This window comes from Gopherus flavomarginatus, chromosome 1, assembly GCF_025201925.1.
Source record: "Gopherus flavomarginatus isolate rGopFla2 chromosome 1, rGopFla2.mat.asm, whole genome shotgun sequence".
Taxonomy (NCBI): domain Eukaryota; kingdom Metazoa; phylum Chordata; order Testudines; family Testudinidae; genus Gopherus; species Gopherus flavomarginatus.
The window spans coordinates 121,117,717-121,141,497 of NC_066617.1; the positions used below are offsets into that span (position 1 = coordinate 121,117,717).

The 23,781-nt window shown below is 41.6% G+C and overlaps 1 protein-coding gene across 6 annotated transcripts in view; it reads left to right on the forward strand.

Moving 5' to 3' along the window:
* The window catches only part of PTPRO (protein tyrosine phosphatase receptor type O), a 207,796-nt gene that overhangs the window by 138,985 nt on the left and 45,030 nt on the right, over nt 1-23,781 (forward strand). For all 6 annotated transcript variants that reach the window (XM_050968172.1, XM_050968181.1, XM_050968152.1 and 3 more), the window contains 5 exons: nt 879-999; nt 7,266-7,459; nt 11,285-11,396; nt 19,827-19,978; nt 21,929-22,049. In XM_050968172.1, coding sequence (XP_050824129.1) covers nt 879-999; nt 7,266-7,459; nt 11,285-11,396; nt 19,827-19,978; nt 21,929-22,049 — 700 coding nt within the window. The remainder of the gene's footprint in view (nt 1-878; nt 1,000-7,265; nt 7,460-11,284; nt 11,397-19,826; nt 19,979-21,928; nt 22,050-23,781) is intronic.

The window sequence follows — 23,781 nt, forward strand, 5'->3', positions numbered from 1 at the left end:
TGTTCACGCTGACAGCTGCTTGAACAATTTCATGCTGGCAATACAAATTGTTAGAAATTGTGCTAAGATTGTTGCTGAAAAAACATCTTTCCCCTATTCACTGAAAAGATTCAGTAAAAGATACTTTTCCCAAGGCTGCTCTGAACACTTACTGATTCTTAAGAATATAAGATTTGTCATACTGGATCAGACTGAATCCACCATCTAGACAGCACCCTGCCTCTGGCACTGGCCAGTATCTGATGTTTCTGAGCTGAGGCTTTTATGCTGATACTTCAGTACCAGATGCTTCAAAACGGGGGAGGAGGGGGAATCCATAAGCCCCCCAGCTAATTTGTACAGTACTGTACTTGAGGGCTGGCGGAGGGCAATTCCTTTCTGATCCATGCAATCAACTGACACCCTGACTCTCATGAGGTTAGAATACTATTATAATATTGCCTTTAGCTCTCATGGGTGCAGATGAATTAGATGGGCACAAAGTAATTTCAGATGTTTATTGAAACCACAGTATGTAAACACAGAGTTACACCTGGGAGGAATCTGGTGCTCTAGTCTCATTACCATACAATATACTCACTGTAAATGTCTCCTGGTTGTCATGACTGACCTTGTACTGCAGTAAAAAAGGGTGTTACGTTCTCTGGGTCAAATCGTGAGTGAGCTCAATGGGCTGAGCAGTCACAATTCCCATCTCAGCATTTGACTATCCTGTTCTCACTGAAATGAATCAACATTTTGCCATTGACTTCAGTAGGTTCAGTATTATGTCCTTTGGCCGTTGAAATGCAGCTAGGTGAGTACTATTTCAGCCCTCCTTTTTTCTTTCTTACTCACCAAATGAATACTTTGTATCTTATTTGTTCCCCTTCTGATAGGTGAATTCAAGCAACAGCATCATTGAAAATCTTGTTCCCGGTGCCCAGTACCAGGTTGTGATTTATTTACGTAAAGGCCCATTGGTTGGACCTCCTTCTGATCCTGTTACATTTGCCATTGGTAACCCATGCGTCTACTATTCGAACTGATTTTTTTGTTTTGAACAGCTTACCTTTTAGATCTCTTAGGGTGTTCCTTCACTGGAGCAGGAGGTGTAATTTCTAGTTCAGGTAGACATACCCACACTAGGGCCTGGTCTACACTACGTGTTTAAACCGATTTTAGCAGCGTTAAACCCATTTAACGCTGTACCCATCCACACAACGAGGCCCTTTATATCGATATAAAGGGCTCTTTAAATCGGTTTCTGTACTCCTCCCCAACGAGAGGAGTAGCGCTAAAATCAGTATTGCCATATCAGATTAGGATTAGTGTGGCCGCAAATCGACGGTATTGGCCTCCGGGTGGTATCCCACAGTGCAGCACTGTGACCGCTCTGGACAGCAATCTGAACTCGGATGCACTGGCCAGGTATACAGGAAAAGCCCCGCGAACTTTTGAATTTCATTTCCTGTTTAGCCAGCGTGGAGAGCTCACCAGCACAGGTGACCATGCAGAGCTCACCAGCACAGGTAACAATGCAGTCTTCTGAGAATCGAAAAAGAGCTCCAGCATGGACTGCACGGGAGGTACTGGATCTGATCGCTATATGGGGAGAGGATTCTGTGCTAACAGAACTCCGTTCCAAAAGATGAAATGAAAAAACATTTGAAAAAATTTCCAAGGCTGTGATGGAGAAAGGCCACACCAGGGACTCAGTGCAGTGCAGAGTGAAAGTTAAGGAGCTCAGACAAGCCTACCAGAAAACCAAAGAAGCAAATGGAAGGTCCGGGGCAGGACCAAAAACATGCTGCTTCTACGCTGAGCTGCATGCAATTCTAGGGGGTTCTGCCACAACTACCCCACCCCTGTCCCTGGATTCCGAGGTGGGGGTGGTAATCGCAGCCATGGCTGAGGATTCTGTGAACGGGGAAGATGAGGAGGAGGAAGAGGAGGATGAGCTTGCGGAGAGCACACAGCACTCCATTAGCCCCAACAGCCAGGAGCTTTTTCTCACCCAGACGGAATTAACCTCCCAGCCCTCCCAAGCCACTAGCCCAGACAGTGAAGCCATGGAAGTGACCTCTGGTGAGTGTACCTTTGTAAATATAAAACATGGTTTAAAAGCAAGCGTTTTGTAATGATTGATTTGCCCTGAGGACTTGGGATGCATTCGCGGCCAGTACAGTATTGGAAAAGTTTGTTAACATGTCTGGGGATGGAGTGGAAATGCTCCAAGGACATCTCCATGAAGCTCTCCTGGAGGTACTCCAAAAGCCTTTGCAGAAGGTTTCTGGGCAAGGCAGCCTTATTCTGTCCACCATGGTAGGACACTTGACCACGCCTTGCATGTAGCAAGTAATTGGGTATCATTGCATGACAAAGCCTAGCTGTGTATGGTCCCGGTGATTGCTGGCAGTCAAGCAACATCTGGTCTTTATCTCACTATGTTATCCTCAGGAGAGTGATATCATTCATGGTAACCTGGTTGAAATTCAGGAATTTAATTAAGGGGACAGAGATGGCCATTCCTACTGGGCTGTTTGCCTGTTGCTTAAAAGAAATCCTTCCTTGCCGGTAGCCAAGCAGGGGGAGGGGAGGAGGGGAATAGCACTGAGCTTTTTCCTGTTTGGCTATCAGGGATCTTCCCTGCTACCAGCCACGCGGTTGGGGGGGGCGGGGAAGGGGGGTGATTAGCGGGGATCTTCCATGATACCAGCCATGCGGTGGGGGGAGGGGTAAAGCGATCATCCCACAAAATTGGAGGGGGGGGTGGTTTCTGCTGCTGCATGTTAACAGGAAAGAAGCATCACTGAATGGGATTTGCTTGGTATTTAGGAAAGGAGGGCACTGTGTATATGAGGGCTGCAGAAGCTGAAAGACAATGGCTTACCATGGCCGCATGCAAGCTGAATTCTGATGCCCGGGCCTGCGTCTGTGAGATCTCTAACACCAGAGCCGCAGGCACTCAATATTAAGATGCAAAATATGACCTTGTAGTGAAATCACATGTGCTATGTAAGGTGAATAGTGTTGTTCACTGTGAAAGAGTATAACCATTGTTCTGTAAAATGTATCTTTTAAAATACTTCTCTCCCTTTTTTTCCCTCCCTCATGCAGCTGCAAATTTTACAAGCCTCCCTACTCCATCCCGAAGGCTATCTCAGAGAAGGCGGAGGAAAAAGAAGACGCGAGACGAAATGTTCTCGGAAATCATGGAAGTAACCCGCAATGAAAGAGCTCATCTGAATGAGTGGAAGGACGTGGTATCAAATTACAGGAAAGATGCCAATGAACGTGAGGACAGGAGGGACCAACGTGAGGATAGGAGAGATGCTTGAGATGAGAGGTGGTGGCAGGAAGATCAGAGGTGTAGGCAGGAAGATCAGCGGTGGCGGGATGCAATGCTGGGGCTGCTGCGTGATCAAACTGATATCCTCCGATGTCTGGCAGAGCTTCAGGAAGAGCAGCGGGGTCACAGAGTGCCACTGCAGCCCCTGTGTAACCACCCTCACCACTCACCATGTTCCATGTCTTCCTCACCCAGACGTGTAAGAACGCGTGGGGGGAAGGCTTCGTGCACCCACCCACTCCACCTCTGTGGATAGCCCAACCAAAAGGCTGTCATTACATTGAAATGTTTTTAGTGGCCTTTTCTTCACTCCTATCCTCCTCCCAAACCACACCCAGGACACCTTGTCAGTTCTCTCCCTCTTTTTATAAAGACTTTTTAATAAAGAATACATGATTTTTAAACGATAATGACTTCATTTCCTTAAGCAAGCTGTAATCGAAGGGGGAGGGTGGCTTGCTTACAGGGAATGAGTCAATCAAGAGGGGCGGCCATAAAGGTCTCCCTCTTACTCTCACAGAGATTGTGGAGCACACAGCAAGCTGCAATAACAAAGGGGACATTGGTTTGGCTGAGGTCTGAGCGAGTCAGTAATGTGCACCAGCGCGCCTTTAAATGGCCAAATGCACATTCTACCACCATTCTGCACTTGCTCAGCCTGTAGTTGAACAGCTCCTGACCACTGTCCAGGCTGCCTGTGTATGGCTTCATAAGCCGTGGCATCAAGGGGTAGGCTGGGTCACCCAGGATAACTATAGGCATTTCAACATCCCCAGCTGTTATTTTCTGGTCTGGGAAGAAATTCCCTTGCTGCAGCCGTTTAAACAGAGTAGTGTTCCTGAAGACGCGAGCGTTATGAACCCTTCCTGGCCATCCCACGTGGATGTTGGTGAAACGTCCCTTGTGATCCACCAGTGCTTGCAGCACCGTTGAAAAGTACTCCTTGCGGTTTATGTACTGGGTGCCCTGGTGCTCCGGTGCCAAGATAGGGACATGGGTTCCATCTATCGCCCCCCCCACAGTTAGGGAATCCCATTGCAGTAAAGCCATCCACTATGACCTGCACGTTTCCCAGAGTCGCAACCTTTCATAGCAACAGCTTAATGATTGCTTTGGCTCCTTCCATCACAGCAGTCCCCACAGTAGATTTTCCCACTCCAAATTGATTCCCGACTGACTGGTAGCTGTCTGGTGTTGCAAGCTTCCAGAGGGCTATTGCCACTCGCTTCTCCACTGTGAGGCCTGCTCTCATCTTGGTATTCTGGCATTTCAGGGCAGGGGAAAGCAAGTCACAAAGTTCCATGAAAGTGCCCTTACGCATGCGAAAGTTTTGCAGCCACTGTGAATCGTCCCACACCCGCAAAACTATGCGGTCCCACCAGTTTGTGCTTGTTTCCCGGGCCCAAAATTGACGTTCAGTGGCTAGAACCTGCCCCATTAACAGCAGGATCTCCAAAGCGCAGGGGCCCGTGGTTTGAGAGAATTCTGTGTCCATGTCCTCATCACTCTCGTCGCCGCGCTGCCGTAGCCGCCGCCTTGTCCTCGCCTGTCCTTGCAGGTCCCGGTTCAGCACAGCCTGCACGAGAATATGCGAGGTGTTTACAATGTCCACGATTGCAGTATTGATCTGAGCAGGGTCCATGCTTGCCGTGCTATGGCATCTGTACAGTTCACCCAGGAAAAAAGGCGCGAAACGGTTGTCTGCTGCTTTCACGGAGGGAGAGGTGAGGCTGTACCCAGAACCACCCGCGACAATGATTTTTGCCCCATCAGGCACTGAGATCTCAACCCAGAATTCCAAGGGGCGGGAGAGACTGCGGGAACTATGGGATAGCTATGGGATAGCTATCCACAGTGCAACGCTCCAGAAATCGACGCTAACCTCGGACCATGGACGCACACCGCCGAATTAATGTGCCTAGTGTGGCCGCGTGCACTCGACTTTATACAATCTGTTTTACAAAACCGGTTTATGTAAAATCAGAATAATCCCGTAGTGTAGACATACCCTAGTTCTTGTCAAGCTAGCATGCTGAAAACCGCGGTGTGGCTGCAACTGCACAGGCGACAGGACAGACTAGTCACTCCAGATGAGATTGTACTTAGGCCGGTTAGCCCATCCCACCACCTGTGCACCGGGGTTGCACTGCTATTTTTAGCGTGCTAGCTTGATTCAAGCTAGCACAGGTACATCTACACCAGCTTGAAGTTACACCTTCAGCCTCAGTGCAGACATATTCAGAGCCTGTTCAGAAGTGTAGCATATTTTGCTGGGTATGCTTGCCATGTTGGTGGTTAAAATAGATTATTTTTCATGTGTTGTTTAACTGCATTACGGAGGATGGGAAGAAGTGCAGGAGGTATCTGAAGGTGTCTTTAGTGAAAAGAGTGACAGCCTATTATAGGGTTAGGCTTTCACTCCAACATAGAAGGAGTTATGTCTAAGATTTAGAAATGAGGGGGTTGGAGTTAGGGCCCTATATTTATACTTAGGCACCTAAATAAATACTGTAACTTTTAGAGGTGTGGCGCATCCGTGAGAGTTGGTGTCTTCAGTGGGAGCTGAGAGTAGCTCAGCACCTTGGAAATTAAGCCATTAATTTGTACATGGGTTTAGGAACCTAACTTTAAGCGATCAGGTTTTCTGAGAAAATGCCCTTCAATGTACCACCGTGGCTAAGACACTGGACTCAGATTCAGGAGATCTGGGTTTTTTCCTGGTTCTGTCACTGGCTTATCATATGCCTTGTAAGAGAGCTGGTAACTAGAAATTAGGGCTGCTTGTTTCTTCTCAAAACTGCTATGCACTGTCCTTGATGGAAGGAATAAAGATAAAATGACAAAGTTAACTACACCCATGCATAGCTCCCACACGTGTAAAGTTCTTGCCCAAAGGCCATTTCTAGGTATATTTTCTAATCTGGATTTCATAACAAAATCAGGGGTGTCATGGAATCAAACAACAATGTGTGACACATTCAAACAAGGGCAAATTCATCATTCAAATTCCTATTTGAAAGGTTTGATTTGGTGAAATTATAGGTAGTGGTTAAGGCTGAAGCAAAATTAAGAAAAATAACACTTACAAAAAGTAGTTCTCCTCTTCATCCTCATTGTCATAGTTTCATTAGAAAGATTCTGATATTCTGAGAAGGTGCTGAAAGGATAGATTTATGAGGGAATGGATGATTTTGTGTGCTGTTACATATTTGGGCATTCTGGATTTTATTCTTTGCTCTGGCACCTACACAGAGTGGATTAAACTCTGCAACCTTTACTCATGCTGAGTGATACCTACTTAAGCAGGTAGTCCCATTGAAGTACATATCTGAGTAAGTGCTTTCCAGCATGAATAAAGGTTGCAGAGTCTGGCTGTGTGACATAGTTGTTCAGATCACTCTCTATTTCAATTTCACCAGCTATAAAACAGGGATAATAACACTTGCATTCTGTGTCTTAACTAATGCTTGAAAAGCACTTTTAGGTATTTTCCATGGACGGTTGAATAGACATGAAAGTATTCTTTATTATTGTCTACGCTTTCACAAGTATCATGATTTTTAATGCCTCTGTTTTTGACTACTTACATTGAGATACCTTAATGGATCCTGATTTTCAAAAAAGGGTCTGAGCATCTTCCTTTGAAAATCAGACCTCTTCAAGGCATCTCAAAATGAGCACCCCAAAATGGAAGAACCCAAAATCTGTAATCATTTTTGAAAGTTTTAGGCCTATAAGAGTTGAAGGACCAATGCTACAACTTTTTACTTCTGTATGGAGTCCCACGCAAGCTGTTAGGCATATGCATGGGAGTAATTATTGCCAAAATGGACCAAAAATATGAATAGCAGGTTAAAGGGGAGAGAAAACTAGTTGTGAAAATGTGTGTAGTTGCTAATGACAATGTGAATAACCCCAGTTTCTTGTTTTATAGTACCCACTGGAATAAAGGATTTGATGCTTTACCCTTTGGGACCTACAGCTGTGATTCTCAGTTGGAACAGGCCTTACCTTGGAGTGTTCAGGAAATACGTTGTAGAAATGTTTTACTTCAACCCATCAACGATGACCTCTGAGTGGATGACCTACTACGAAATTGCAGCTACTGTCTCCTTAACTGCATCAGTGGTAAAGTAACCATTACAGATTATCACCCACACCTGCATGTATGGTGCTTGCTCCTGGTAATGTTTCTTTCAGATGTTGCCCACTGACCAGCAGACACACCAGATTCCATTAAACCCTGGATGTTTTCCACATGCGATAGAGAGATTTATCATGATATTAGAGAGAGATTTTCCCCAGGGAATGCCAGAAAATCATGGTAAAGTTAATGAATGTGCAAATTATTTATTGTATATCTAGTAGGGGGATAGTAAATGGATCTTCCCTCCATTGGAGTGTGGATGGGTTCAGTGGCTATATATGGCACTGTAGCCCATGAGTGTTTGGTGTTCCAAGACTTCAGGGCAGATTCCTTCCCAGCCTCAGTCCTTGCAGGACTTCCCTGTGCAAAGTTCATTTGCTAGGGCTGCGTTCAAGGTGAGAGGACTTGACCCAACAGAATTAAAACATTAACCCCTCCCCACTGAATTATCCCCTGCCCCCTCCCACTGTGCACCTCCACAGTTGTGTGGTCAAAAACTTTTGCAACTGTAGCATCTCCATGAGGAAATAGCATAAAGCCCCATTTACATAGCTAGCATTGATAATGTCAGTGAATCATCTGGAATATTTAGTTTTTGAGTTATGTGCATGCCAAAAGAAACTTAAAGGCCCTGAACCTGCAAATGTGCTTAAGCATATATGTCATGGTATAATCTCCCACTCTGAACCTTAGCCTCCAAAAGATGGGGTACCAGCATGAATTCCTCTAAGCTCAATTACCAGCTTAGTACTTGTAGCGCTGCCACCAACCAGGAATTCCAGTGCCTGGTACACTCTGATCCCCACAAAACCTTGCCCGGGGACCCCCAAGACCCAGTCCCTCTGGATCTTAACACAAGGAAAGTAAACCCTTTCCCTCACCGTTGCCTCTCCCAGGCTTCCCCTGGAAGATTATTGTGATTCAAATTCCTTGAATCTTAAAACAGAGAGGAAAATTCACCTTCCCCCCTCCTCCTCTCTTCCCCCCCCCAGACTCTCCCTGAGAGAGAAAGTAATCTTAACACAGAGAGAAAATTACCCTTTCTCTCCCCCTTCCCTCCTTTCTCCCCACCAATTCCCTGGTGAATCCAGACCCAGTCCCCTGGGGTCTCACCAGAATAAAAAAACAATCAGGTTCTTAAACAAGAAAAGCTTTTAATTAAAGAAAGGGAAAAAAAACAGTAAAATTTATCTTTGTAAATTTAAGATGGAATATGTCACAGGGTCTTTCAGCTATAGACACTGGGAATACCCTCCCAGCCCAAGTATACAAGTACAAATTAAAATCCTTTAAGCAAAATACAAATTTGAACTCCTTCCAGCCAAATACACATTTGCAAATAAAGAAAACAAACATAAGCCTAACTCGCCTTATCTACCTAGTACTTACAATTCTGAGCACATAACAGCCTGTATCAGAGAGATTGGAGAGAAACCTGGTTGCACGTCTGGTCGCTCTGAGCCCCCAGAGTGAACAACCAAAAACTAACAGCACACACAAAGACTTCCCTCCCTCAAGATTTGAAAGTATCCTGTCCCCTGATTGGTCCTCTGGTCAGGTGACAGCCAGGCTCACTGAACTTGTTAACCCTTTACAGGCAAAAGAGACATGAAGTACTTCTGTTCTATTAACTCTTAACTATCCGTTTATGACAATATGCATAAAACTTCGCAAGATTGAGGACTTTCAGCAGATGTGTACACTTCATTCCATCCCCTCTTCCCTACACACTTTTCTAGCTGTCAAGTGCGGATGGATAAATTTTGTTAAAATTTTACCTTTGGACTGAGAAAAACAATAGACAATTTCAGCTGAAAAAGAGAATTGCTTAGGAAGTTGAGTTTGAAAGAAAACAAGGATAGCAATAGCTGTTGCTCCTATTGAAAACTATAATCATTTGTGACTCATGCATAACACTATTCATGTAGTCATTGTAGTAACACTGGTTTAACTGGAATTGTAGTAACACTGGTTTAATTGGAATTTAAACCTCCAAATTTAAAATGTAAAACTCTCTAAGGAAATGAGAAAGCAAAATAAACTACTAAATGAGTAATTTGTCATTATCATGATGCAGCAGAATTAGAGTAAAACCCAAGAGATCTTAGAAATAATGACATTTAATATGAAGTTCAAAAGTTAAGATGGTTGACAAGTAATATTGTCCAACGTTGTTTTGCATTCTAGTTGATATTGATAGGAGGTACATGCAGAGATAAGAGGAGTTAGAACTCCTTTATCTCAATTTAAATCTTTGCATGGAAGGATTAGATTTTTATTGGTAAATTGTCGATTTCACCAAACAAAACACACAACAATGAAAAAATATTTCCATCAACGATAATTTAAATTTACCAGTAGGCAAAGTAAGAAGAATGCTACCTAAGAACTTATTGCTTTGATGTAAGGATATTTATTTTGTGTATTTTGATGTGAGATGTTGACAATTGGTGTGTTTTAAAGCTTTAACTTTTTTAATCTCCATCTCTGCTGTCATTCAATAACTCTCTGACTCCCCATGTAATTTCCCACAACTGTGAAAATTTAAATAGTTAAAATTCTAAAAAATGCTTAAAAATAAACATTGGTGTTGTCTGTCAACATTGTAAGAAAATAAAAATTGAATTCTGCCAACCCTGTCACTGTACTGTTGAAATGAAAGTGAACATTTCTTTAAAGATGAACTGCAAAATGTAATAATAAATGTTGAGTCCCATCTCTGACAAGGCTGAATGGCACTATGGTTTAACTACCTTCATAACATTATTTTCAGTCTTTTAAGCCTTTGGCTTTTGGGGGATCACTAGAAATGCCCAACAATGCACCATTATAAGACTGCCCCTGAAGTTCCCTATAACCATTACCATTCCGGCGTCTGTGATATTGCAGAATCGTGTATTCTGGGGCAACACTAACAAACCCTGAAAAAAACATATTGACTTGGCTGAGATAAAAAATGATTTTACGAAAATGTAGTTAAAAATGTTCTGGGTTGAATTCCCCCTTGTCTAGAGTCTGACAGAAAAACAGAATATTTATATTATGAAATTTGAAACAAATCAAAACAAGAAGTTCTTTTTAAAAGTGAAATTTCATTGAAATCAACATGTTCCATGGGAACATGTTGATTTTGCCTAATGACCATTTTCTAACAGGAAACTTCCATCTCAAAACTTTGGACCAGCTCTAGAAAGCAATGAGAGCGTTGGGACATGAGCAAATCCCTGCTCCCACATGTATGTTTGTACACAATATGGTTGCCATGGCTAGGAAGTGGTCTCTGTGCATAGCCCATTGCACAAATTAAAGCCTCGGTCCTGCAAACGCTTATATGAATATCTTTACTCAAGTGAATAGCTTCCTTGTGCTTAATGGTGTACTCACTGGAGTAAGGCCACACACATCCTTAGGGCGAGTACGAGATCAGGGTGTAAATGATTCATGGGAATAGAATGTACGAACGGCAGCTGTCTTGCAACAGGATATGGGCCATGCTATTGTAGCTTTTTTAATGTATCATTGCATTGCTTCCTAGGAGAAAAAGGGGTTAAGAGTAAAATTTCTTTCCAAGCATCTGCCAGAATTTAGCCCTACTTTTTTCTCTCTCTTTGAAAAGAGTTCACAAATCTAAAAGTTCAAAATGGGCTAGATTAGCCCCGGATTTAAGTGGGCTCTGTTCCACTCCAGTCAGCAGCATTGTACACATTGTGGCAGCAGTAAATCTATTCTATAGCAAGTGACAGTCATGTTTTGCATTGACAAAATCTTTACTGAGCAGTGACTTGCCATTTGCTGTCCCTTTACAGAAAATAGCCAATCTATTGCCTGCTTGGTATTACAACTTTCGGGTTACCATGGTGACTTGGGGAGACCCAGAACTGAGCTGCTGTGACAGTTCTACCATCAGCTACATAACAGGTAAGCAGCAGCATGCCAAGTGGTTGATGGAGAAGTGCAAGGGGAAATGTGAGTTCTGAGGAAACTTATATAGGAAGATTATGGTGGTGTTCATCTGTAAATATTTGTGCAGGGGCTTTTTAGAATTTAATTTTAAAGCCTTGTAGGGCAAATTGTGAAGGTTGTTTTGATTCATTACAGACGTCATTTCATTGCTGACCTGCCCCATGAGTTTCGGTGATTCTGCTTATACCTTCATGCACCGTTAGTTTTTCCCACTTTATTATTGAATTCGTGTAGCTCTATTGTGATGAGTGATTGCTGATTGGCTGGAGTTAAGAGAGGGCAAGGGTCAGGAGTTATAAAGACTCAGCTTTGAAAGATTCCATCTATTCTGGGATCTTTGGTTGACAGGGGCCTGCTCTGGCTTTGGAAGACTTAGCATGTGACTGACATTAGCTTAGAAGCCTGGCTTAGACATAAGCGTGCTCAACCTTGAAAGATTTGCGCCACCCTTGAAAGGCTTTGTTCAGCCTAGGGTGACCAGAGGTCCTGATTTTATAGGGACGGTCCTGATTTTTGGGTCTTTTTCTTATATAGACTCCTATTACCCCCCACCCGCTGTCCCGATTTTTCACACTTGCTGTCTGGTTACCCTAGTTCAGCCTGTGGGCTTCCAGGCTAGAGCAGGCCTCTGCCTAAGCCAAAGACCAAGTTTAATCAGGAAACATATCAGAGGACCATACAACTTGCCCATTCAGCCAAGACAAAGGATTGTTCTAACTCTGGATTCCACTTTAGCTGGGAGCTATATTATTATGGACCAGCTAAGGGAGCTTCTGTAAATGTAATGTATTTCAGTTACTATAGGACCTAAAACTAAACAAAGTATATATTTTCCCTATGTTTTTACTGTGCCCAAGTCCTCCTTTTTTATCCCTACCTCATTTCCCTTCATGGTATCTAAGTCTGCACCCCACAGTTCACACACATTAAATTGCTATGTGACACTTATTACAGCATAAATAGTTATGCTGTAGGGTTGTTTATTTTAGTGCAAAATGAGGCTGGCCATGTTTTGTGCTACAATTTTTTCACACTCCCAGTTGGTCTTTGCTGGCAAGTGTTGCCTCTGTTCATTGCAAGGGGATGGGTCCGGGGAGGATAGTTTTGGGGTCAAGGCGCCAGACTGACACTTGGGAGGCTACCTCTATGACCTTGGGCAAGTCACATAGAGCCAGATCCTCAGATGGCTTCGTTGTCTCCCAATGGGTCCTTGACTGTTGTTGATGCCCCTTCACTCCCCACTCAGATACTTGGGGTTCAGTTCTCCAAGATGGTGAGCAACTACTGGAGATGCTGAGCACCATCAACTCCCATTGACAAGGCCATCACCATTTAGGTAACACTTTCAGGGTTGAAGTAAACATATATTGCCTTTGGGAACGCTATGTACCTCCCAGAAATAGGTTTAAAAAGTTGTTCCAGTTTAAAAAAGCTAATGAAATACTGTGGATGGATTTCAACAAGGGTTGTGTAATTTTAGGATGATTAATAATAATAATTATACAAGCTCAGATGGAGTGTTTGCAGACCAACTGTGCAGCAGTACATAAATGTCCAGGTGGATCAAAAATGTATTAAAGGAGGAGAAGGTTGCCTTCCCCAGAGCTTAAGTTAATGACTACTTTTGGAAGCAGGATATGGGAGGGGATGGTCCATTGGTTCATCTATTTCAATATCTTGTTTCCAAAATATTAGAATGGATGGACCAACACTCAATTGAGCTGGATTCTGTTCATGCCTCTGCCACTGACCTGTTCTGTGACAAATCACTTGATCTCTTAGTGCCTCTCTTTTCTGCTCCCACCCTTATTCTGTCTTGTCTAGTTAGATTGTAAGTCTTTCAGTGCAAGGAACATATTGTACTATTCGTGTGTACATGGTAAAGCATGATGAGGCTCTGATATCTGTTATGGCCTCAACATGCCATCACAATACAAATAATTAATAATAAGATACTGTTTCTCTGAAATAAAAATTACATTATGGCAGAAGCAAAATTTGAATTACTTTGGGGGACCTGCAGTACCCTGAGTCAGAACCTGCTACTGTCTCCAACAATGACAAGCATGTGAGTTTGATATTTCTGCTAAAAGGATCAGAAGTGAAATAATGTTGTTTGATACTCATCAGACTTCCACTGTTAACACCTCTAAGTTCAATTTAGCAGAAAAATCAAGCTAATGTGCTCATTTGTCATTTTTTGATGTAGTGGCAGATATTGAAGGTGGGGAGCACAGGGCCATCCATGGTGCCAACTGAAAACTGGGGAAATTGGATTTTTGACCTCCCAAAAATTTTCATGGAAAATGTCTGATTTCCTTTTGGGTGTTTGTCGGAAACCAACTAAATATTTCCTATAGATAATGTTGATGTGGGGGAAAAAAAGCAGTAAGATTTTTTTCAGAAAGAGAAAATAAATTTCTGACCAGCTCTAATTATCTAGCTGCTGTCAAGTGATGCTGTGGTGGGAAATGAGGAAATGGCCTTTTTTCCCCTCCAAAATTTAAAACCACATCAAAATCAACTTTTCACACAATGAGAAGAGAAAGAAAATATGCATTTTCTCCCCATGACAAAAAAATCTCCATTGCCACCTGGATACTGAAAACAAATCCCATTTCCCCTAGCTTCCTGGATGTAAAAAACCCCAAATGATCCCTACCCCAATATCCAAACCTCTGGCTCTCCCAGACAATTTCTGCAGTGTGCAGTCGTGTGACATTTTGAAATCTGCAAAGGATTCTTCAATGAGAATTTAACATTTGGAGAGTAGTGTAAAATACACTGAAAGCAATGCAATAATAAATAAATAGCACCAGGAACACATTACTGATTGGATCAGCCTGACAGAGGACAGTGAAGGGACAAGCACTTCGGGATTTCCTGTGGAGTGGTGTAGTGGAGCCAGAATGCACCAGAACACTGTGTTCTGGAGCTTTTGCAAAGTCATGTTGCATGGAAGACACTATTTTACTCTACAAAATTGCATTCTGACCTCACACATTTAGTGCATGTGAAGTCACACCACGTGGAGGATGCCATTTTGTAGAGCAAAATGATGTCCTCTGCACAGTCTGGAGAGCACCATTGTGTAGACCAAGTGCACATGTGTAACTGATGAGAAAGCAATGAATAATTCTGATCCTGCACAGGATAGACTAGAACCCATTTTCTCCTAGCTGGGCTCAGAGCAGTAAAAATTTGCCACTAAAATCAGTCCATCTATTTTCCACCCGCTCCCGACTGTTCAGGCACTTCTGCTTGGTCTGGAGGTTAGGTGAGGGAGTTGTGGAGATGGTGCTGCAGAGGCAGCTCAGTGAGCACCACTTGTAGGAGATCTAATATAGATAGGCCTGATTTAGCTGTCAGACAAAAATAATCACTGAATCCTGGCTGCACTGAAGTCAATGCCAAAATCCCATCCAGAAACATCTGCTCTTACTTCTTTGCACTCTATTGTCAATGATTTTTTGGGCATATGACTTGTAAAATTAATAGTGACTGTCAGAATCCTGTGAATACTCTTTGATAACATTTCTTACCCATTTTCTGTGTCAGTGTAATGAAGTCACTTTTTAACCATTTGGTTGCTACATAATATACTCAGTCAAGCATGAGGGAAGAAATATGTCTGTCCGTGCCTTTGTTCTGTGCTTCAAGGACAGATTCTAAAGTGCAAGTGCCCTAGTGGGTTCCGGACTCTTCAATATGGTGTTTTCAGAAGATGCAACAAAACTCAGCCTTGGAAGGATTACTACAAATTTTCATGTGCCATTGGGCTGTGTCCAGCTGTCATTGATGACAAGGAAAAACTGTCAGTGCCTTTAGTGGAGAAATGGATCAAGTTTTTATCTAGTAGACATGGACACAATCTGAAACAAATGAATAAACCTCTTGCATACTCTCTCCCTTGAGTTAAATCCTTTTCAAAATCAAGAACTTTCATAGAGTTCATAGATTCAGAGAGTTTAAGGCCAGAAGGAATCATTAGATCATCTTGGCCTGTGATTATCCAGAAGATCAGACATTACATTTCATCTAGTTACTCCTGTATTGAGCCCAATGACTTGTGTTAGGCTAAAGCAGGGGTAGGCAACCTATGGCATGCCTGCCAAAGGCGGCATGTGAGCTGATTTTCAGTGACACTCACACTGCCCGGGTCCTGGCCACCAGTCCGGGGGGCTCTGCATTTTAATTTAATTTTAAATGAAGCTTCTTTTAAAAATTTTAAAAGCCTTATTTACTTTACGTACAACAATAGTTTAATTATATATTATAGACTTATAGAGAGAGACTTTCTAAAAACGTTAAAATGTATTACTGGCATGCAAAACCTTAAATTAGAGTGAATAAATTAAGACTTAGCACACCACTTCTGAAAGGTTGCTGACCCCTGGGCTACAACATATCCTCCAGAAAGGCACCCAGTCTTGACCTGAAGACTGCAAGAAATGGAGAATCCACCATTTCCCTTGGTCATTTGTTCCAATGGTTAATAACCCTCGCTGTTAAAAATGTGTGCCTTATTTCTCATTTCAATTTGTCTGTATTCAGCTTCCAGCCATTGATTCTCATTATGTCTTTCTCCACTAGATTAAAGAGCCCTTTAGTACCCGCTATTTTCTCCCTTATACAATGTAATCGTCAGCCCTCAATGTTCTTTTAGAGAAGCTAAGCAGTTCGAGCTCTTTAAGTCTCTCACTTAATGCATTTCCTCCAGCTCCCACATCATTTTTGTGACTCTTTTCTGTACACTCCTTTTTCAGTTTTTCAACGTCCTTTTTAAATGTATTCCAGAACCAATATTCCAGCATGAGTTTCACCAATGCCATATATAGAGGTAAAATCATTCCCTACTTCCTACTCCCCTGTGTATACAATCAAGAATTGTATTAGTCCTTTTTGTCACAGCATGACACTGGGAACATGTCTTGAGTTTTTTGTACACTGTGGACCCCAGGATCCATTTCAGAGCTATAGCTTTCCAGGATACCCTGTGCTGTAGGTATGTACATGGTAGGTATGGCCTGCATTCATGCTCCTAGATATATAACTTTGCATTTGGCTATATAAAACTTCATTTTGTTTGAGTGGGCCCAGTTTACCAAGCAATCCAGATCACTCTATCTGACTGCCCTGTTTTCATCGTTATTATGCTCTACCAGTATTTGTGTCATCTGCACATTTTGTCAGCAGTGATTGTATATTGACTTCCAAATCATTGATGAATGTGTTGAATGGGGTTGGGCTTAGTACCTATCTCTGCAGAACCCCATTAGAAACTCTCCCATTCAGTGATGATTCCCCATTGACAGCTACATTTGGAAATGTCAGTTAATCCATTTAATGTGTGATTTAATGATACTGTATAGTGCTAATTTTTAATCAGAATGTCATGTGGTACTAAGTCAAATGCCTTTACAAAAGTCTGTGTGTTGTATCTGGGCAGTTACCTTTATCAACCAACCCTGAAATCTCATACAAAAATTGAAATCAAATTTGTTCAACAAGACCTATTTTCCATAAACCATGTTGACTGACATTAATTGTATTCCTATCCTTTAATTCTTAATTAATTTGAATCCCGTGTTATCTTTCCCATTATTTTGCCCAGGATTGATGTCAGGCTAATAGGTCTGTAATTACCCAGTCATCCTGCTTGCTCTTTTTGAATATTGGCACAACATTAGCACTCTTCTGGAATTTCCTTGGTATTCCAAGATTTATTAAAAATTCACATCAGTGGGCCATAGATCTTCTCAGCCAACTCTTTTTAGGACTCGTGGGTGCAAGTTATATGGGTCTGCTGCTTTAAAAATGTTTATTCCTAGTAGATGCAGTTTAATATCCTCCTTAGTTACAAATGAACTAGAAAGCACTTCCTCCTCCTGTGATATGAATACATTATCCTGCTTCTTTCCAAATAAAGAACAGAAATATTTATTGAACAATTTTGCCTTTCCTGTATCCACATTAACAATATTACTTGCTCTCCAGAGTTTGAGCCTGATGTTCTAAAGAAAAAGCCTCACCTTTTCTGCCTTTCCTGCTATTACAACCAAACTTGTGTGCTTCTCTTATTGCCGAGAGGCTAAACCTTGTAGCCTGGAAATCTCAACATACCATTTACACCAAAACACAAAGATAATCACAGGTCTTGGGCCCAGATCCTGCAACAGGCTCCATGCAGACAGTGATGCATCTTTCTGGACCCCAGCTGAAATTAATGCCTGCATGGAGCTCATTGCAGGATTGCTGTTTAAGTGATCTACTGCAGCTGGAATGTGTTTTAAAAAAAAACAACAAAAAAAAACATGACTAGATGACATAGATCTTTCCAGCAACCTCTGGTCTGAAGTCCCCTGTTGGGGAGGACGAGTTGTGAGGCTTCAAGACTGTATATAAGTAAATGCACCACTTATAACCCCCCTCATTCAGTACCCCAGGCACTTGCAGCAACTGTGATACCCTGCTGTATTTACTATATGTGACATTGTGACACCACAAACACTGCAAAGTCGGGAACTAATGAGGTTTTAATGGCACCTGATATCAACAGTGGGATTTAAAAATACAAACAAAAATGTTCATATTAAAATATAAAGCTCTTTATCTAGATGGTGGACAGAATGCACTTTGAAGCTAGTTAGTAATAAATATCACGCTAAAGTGCAACATGTATAGGTCTAAGACGTTGGGCCACCATGTGTTTTGAGTATAGTCGTGTCTGTTCTTATTTGGAAGTTGTCCTTTGTTCCTTCATATGTAGTTTTCATTGCCTCTTTCTTATATGTTTATTTTTTACATATCTTGCTTCTTCATCATTTATAAATCTGTTAACATTTTAAAAGCGCACAAAAAAGGAAACAAATGATCTTGTCCGTGCTGAGAGAGAAATAGAGAATTATTACCATTATTATTCATTTATTTCATTGCAATAATGCACTCGGATTGCTCATTACACAAGTAGAGACAGTTCTTTCCTAGGAAAGCTTGTACTCAAACATAAAAATAGGATGCACTGGGCAATCCAGAGTAGGGGGATGTCTTAATTTTTTTTAAATGCATTCGTTGTGGGCATCATGGAAGAAGTGGGTTTCGAGAGGGACTTGATAGAAGAAGTGCTATAATAAATACTATTAAAATTGCTTAAAATTGTGTTTGCCGCCATCCTAAATTTCCACTTCAAAAGCTTTTGTCCTCCTCTTAGGAGAGTCAAAAGGTCAAATGCAAGATAAAATGTATATGCTCAGCTACATTTGTGACAGCAACAGTGACATCCTGTGGCCACTTAAAAAATAGTCTAGGTTCTGATTCTCCACAGCCTTGTGCCTTGTGTAGGCATTCACACCTATATGAAATGAGTGTAAAAAGCTTTGTATCAGAATGGTAGTGTGTTAAACTCTACCTTTGCATGGGTCTAAATGGCTTTACAAAGTGCAAGAACACAGTTTTTTTTCATCATGTAGTTCCCAAAAAATATATTATGCACACTGAATAATATGCTACTATGTTGTACCCACACCGTGTCACTGAAGTCACTGTGGGCTCAGTTGTGGTTTTAAGGCATCATTGGAGTGCACCTCACTGCCTCTACTCCACTTAATTTCCCCTTAAAGTTTATTTTGAGGACGTAAGTGATGCACAGGCTTTGTGCTGGCCTTTTGCGTGGTGGTGAATTTCATCCTGGGAATAGAGTTGGTCAACATTTTTGTACAGAAAGTTGTCCTGTTGAAAATATGTTGGGGAGGGGGCGCAGTGTTTTTCTAAACTAAAGTTGTTTTTGTTTTGCAGGCAAATGGCAATTTTGATTTAAAAAAAATAATCAGTTTTCCCACAGGAAATTTCAAAGTGAAAACTTCTGTTTCTAATCAATATTTCTTAAACTGAACAGTTTTGTTCTGACTTCAAAGGTGTGTTTTGTTTACAGAAACTGAAATGAAATGACTTTAAGTAGAAAACTAGATTCTACAAGAAAATTTTCACTTATTTTTCACTTAAAATGTCATTTCATTTCAGTTTTTTTAAAGAAGTTGAAAAGTTTTAAGTTTAAACTAAATCTTTAGGTTCATTTTTAAATGTAGAGTTGAAAAAAAGTTTGTGTTTCAAATTGGTTTGAAACTTCCAACATTTTTCAACTGAGAGATTTTGAATTAAGACTTCTTATGTGGAAGCTTTTCAGTTTTCCAACCAACTATACCTGCAAACAATGCAGAGCTAGTGCAATTCTAGGTGTTAGTCTTATTTATACGTGTCTAATTTTTTTTGTTAAGCTCTTTCTCCCAATAAAGTCCCTTTGGCAGTGAGTAGCCAAGGTTAATTTTTGGACTTAATTATATATTAAGTTAGATCTTGTTTGTAGCATCTTTTTCTTATTCTCCCCAGCCCCGGTGTCACCAGAGATCACCTCAGTCGAATATTTCAACAATCTGCTGTATGTCAGTTGGACATATGGAGACGATGGGACCAACTTGTCTCATTCCAGGATGCTGCACTGGATGATCATTGCTGAAGGCAAGAAAAAAATCAAAAAGAGCGTAAGTCTTAATAGGATTTTTAAAGCTTCATGACTGCCCGTTTGTTCTTTCTAATTTTTTTTTTAAAAGTTGTCATGTTCAATACACAAACTTCATATTACAAACTGTGGTCAGGTCAATTAAGCTTCTGCTAATCCTAGTGTGTTAAATGTACCCCTTTGCAGAGAGTCAGTATAAAGGCTGTGCACCCTTTACAACCCTTTTAAGACTTCAAAATAAAGTAGTTCTTGTTTAAAAAAAAAAAAGTTTCCTGTTGTATCAATTTCAGGAGAACTTGTCTGTTCTTCTAAGGGAATTGTGGGAAGGGCATTGGAGGACTATCCACACTTAAATGATTTAGCCTGCATCCTCACTTCAAAGTGGGCAGGTTCCAGCCTGAGTTAAACCAGCGCTGAGACATATCTCAGCTGGATTAGCTAGCCTAGGCTTTCAGCATTTCCAAACCCAAGTCAGAGATGTTTGTATGTGGAGAGTGGTGGTGGTGGTGGAGGAGATTGGCTTTGAACTTGGGTAGGACCCTGGGTTAACTGAGCAGTGAAGACATACCTGAGGTGGGACTTGAATAGTGCATAGACTTTATTTTGGCTCTCGGAACAGGGGTAAATCTCATCCAACATTAATAGATTTGTTTCATGATTTAAAAATAAAATATTTCCCTTCCATTTTTTGCTACCCCAAACCAGAAGCATTGAGATAGATCATGAGAATTAGTAAGTGAAACAACCATTCGGTGTCTGATATGTTGAGGTGCTGAGAACCCAATATACCCATAAAATGAACTGGGAATTGTGGCTGACTAGCACCTTGTATGATCTGCTCTTGCAGATAGAAAGCTAAACCAAGCAGGCTCACTTTAATGTGTACAAAGGAAACCAATAACACCAAATGTGGTAAAATTAAGTGAGAATTTAAAAATGCAACCACAGTTTTAATGATATAAAGTGCTATCAGTAAAATAAGTAATATTTCTTAAAATAAATGAATTATAGGATTTCTGACCTGACATGTTCCTTCAATTTTTAATTACTAGTGACTTAATCCAAAAACATGCCTGTGTTTCCTTTTTAGTTGCAGGCAATATAATTTATATATTCTTTCTCCAGGTGGTTATGATTACACAATTGGTTGAGGAGGGTACTATCATGAGGTTTCTGATGTGCATTGCTTGTAGCTGGAGTAGAAATGCAATGGGAACAACCTTTCTGATGGCATGTCATCAACTCTGCTTCCTGTTTCAGTGGCAACTGGGAAATGGGAGGGGTGCTTGGACATTAAAAATAATAGCGCAATAGTTGTTCACACTCTTTTTGAACCTCAAAGCACATTCAGCTCCAGGTTCAATTTGAATTCTGGGCATGGCTCAAGTCAATTCTCCCTATGGCCTAAGCCTGCAATCCACTCTGTGCAGGTAGACCTATGTGGAGTCTCAGTGAAGTCAGCAGGGTTCCAAATGGGTGCAAGGATCCTCCCATGCAAATCTAGAGGCATGATCTTGGGTCATAGCTGTACAGGCTCATCCATCCCTAACTTTTATATTTTTCCTAGAGATTCGAAACTGATTTTCAAATACCCAAAGTTCCAGGGTGCTCTGATCCATGGTTTGGTTAGAGTTATTCAAAAGTTTGCTATAACTTGCAAAATCCAGATTAAAAAAAGTCCCCTCAAAGTTGTTTTTTTTAAAATCTTTCACTAGCTATGTTTGTTTCAACCAATAAGAAATATACTGTAAAATTTACTTCTATCTGCACTGTGACATTCTATTGAACTTGTGTCTTGCATCCATCAATGTCACTGGGAATTAGAACATACAATAAGTGCAGAGTATGCAGAAGTGATTTATGCTGATGATGAGAATTTTGTCCAGAGTGCATTTAAGTGCTTGATTTATTTCTTCAAATGGGCTCTCTTATTCGTATAATATTTAATACTTGGTGCCAATGATCATTGTAGGTGACACGGAACGTGATGACTGCAGTTCTGAGCCTGCCTCCAGGAGACATCTACAACCTTTCAGTAACTGCTTGTACTGAGAGAGGAAGCAACACCTCCACACCACAGATTGTGAAACTGGGTGAGAATGTGTTTGTTTGCCTGGGTAATTGTCTGTAATTTCCCTCTCTTGTCTATTGGGGCAGATTCAATACTTTCCTCAGCTCAAAGATATAGGCATATACCTCGCTCTTTTGGTTTTAATAAGGGCTGTAATATACTCACCTTGATTGGTACCTTACCCTGAGAGTAGTCCCATTCACTTCAGTGGGACTACTCTCCAAACAAGATTCTACTCAAGGTGATTAGGAGAGGCAGTACCCTAAGAGGCAGTAAGTAGAGCCTATGCAGAACAACATGAGAGAGCACTATTGTCCTATAATTATTTCCCTGCAATTGGTCCAAACACACCCAGACTTTGGAGTGAGAACACAAGCTTTGCAGCTGACCTCTGTTGGTCCAGACCAGAACCCTTCAAACTTTTGAAAAGTTCCCTTCTGGATCTGAACTCTGTGTGGCTTGGACTGATTCCAGGTTCCGCCCCCCCCAAAGATGACAAATATTTTCTCACTTGAAAAAGAGCCACACTGTAATTTTTACAAGAGCAATAAATCCATTGAAATCTTGCATCATTTGCCTGTGTGTCTGTAACACATACATCAAATAAACAAGTAAAATGTGTCTTGGCTGGAGGGACTTCCCAGGACAGTTCATTCTCCCACTGTCCTCCTTTACTACTGATGTTTTAAGGAGTAGGGCGAGGATAAGGTAATGGAGGCTATCTCTGCATCTTCTAATATTGCTACCCTCCTGCTGCTCTGGAAACTGAGTCCCAGAAGTGCCTTGAATGGTAGCTTGTGAAATCTTGGGGTTTGTCTAATTACTGGTGTCGGCACAAATCCCACTATGAAGGTGGGGGAGATAGCGTTGGTAACTTGAGACTGGATTATCCCCCAAGGGTCCGTTCAGAATGGAGCTCTCTATGAACTGAAGTATGAGGCGCAGCCATAGATGGACCTTGTCAATGGCAATAGCAATCCTGCTTAGTTGGATGGGACGCAGGAGAATAACTGTCTGTGCAGAAGGGAGCTTCCTTCCACATAGAGCCCTGAAATGCATTGATGTTGGGGGGCAGTCCAGCCTCCACAATCTGCGATTCCCCCAGGCCTCTCCCACTAGATGGGATGTTTCATTCTGTGGTGTTTTCCTTCTCCACTCCAGTCCTATTCCATAGGCATTTCCACAAAAATGTATGTGTGGGTGTTAATCTGGCTCCTGTAGTTAGGTGTTTTCTGAATGGTATTTGGAAATGCTTGACTCCTTCAAGTAGCATCATTTACATGATTCAGAAAATGGAACATATTATTCATGTTGCACGTCCTTTGACAAAAAGGACTATTATTTCTGGCTTGCTGATGGAAGGGGAAATATTCTGTTAGGTCTGGTTAATATGGAAGATTTTGGGTGTTCTGCCCTAGTTCTTCTGTTTGATATTTTAGAGAAAACACAACAAATACACTTTAGATAAATCACTTCTAGACTCTACCACTCTTTATTTCACACCTTTAGCATTTTAATTTTGCATGAAGAATAGTAAAGGCGGTTTACCTTGGCAAAGGTCAGTCCTACAGTCTCTCCTTGGTGTTTTTGAGGGAGCAGAGAGATCTGGGATTAGAGATCCTGGGAATCTGTTCTAAGTAGTAGACGACTCAGCATTGGGCAGCTGTGATGAACTACTCTTGCCAAATGTGGTGGTATCATATTCTTCCATGCTTCATCTGGGAACTTTCCATTTGCGGAAAAATTAATCCATT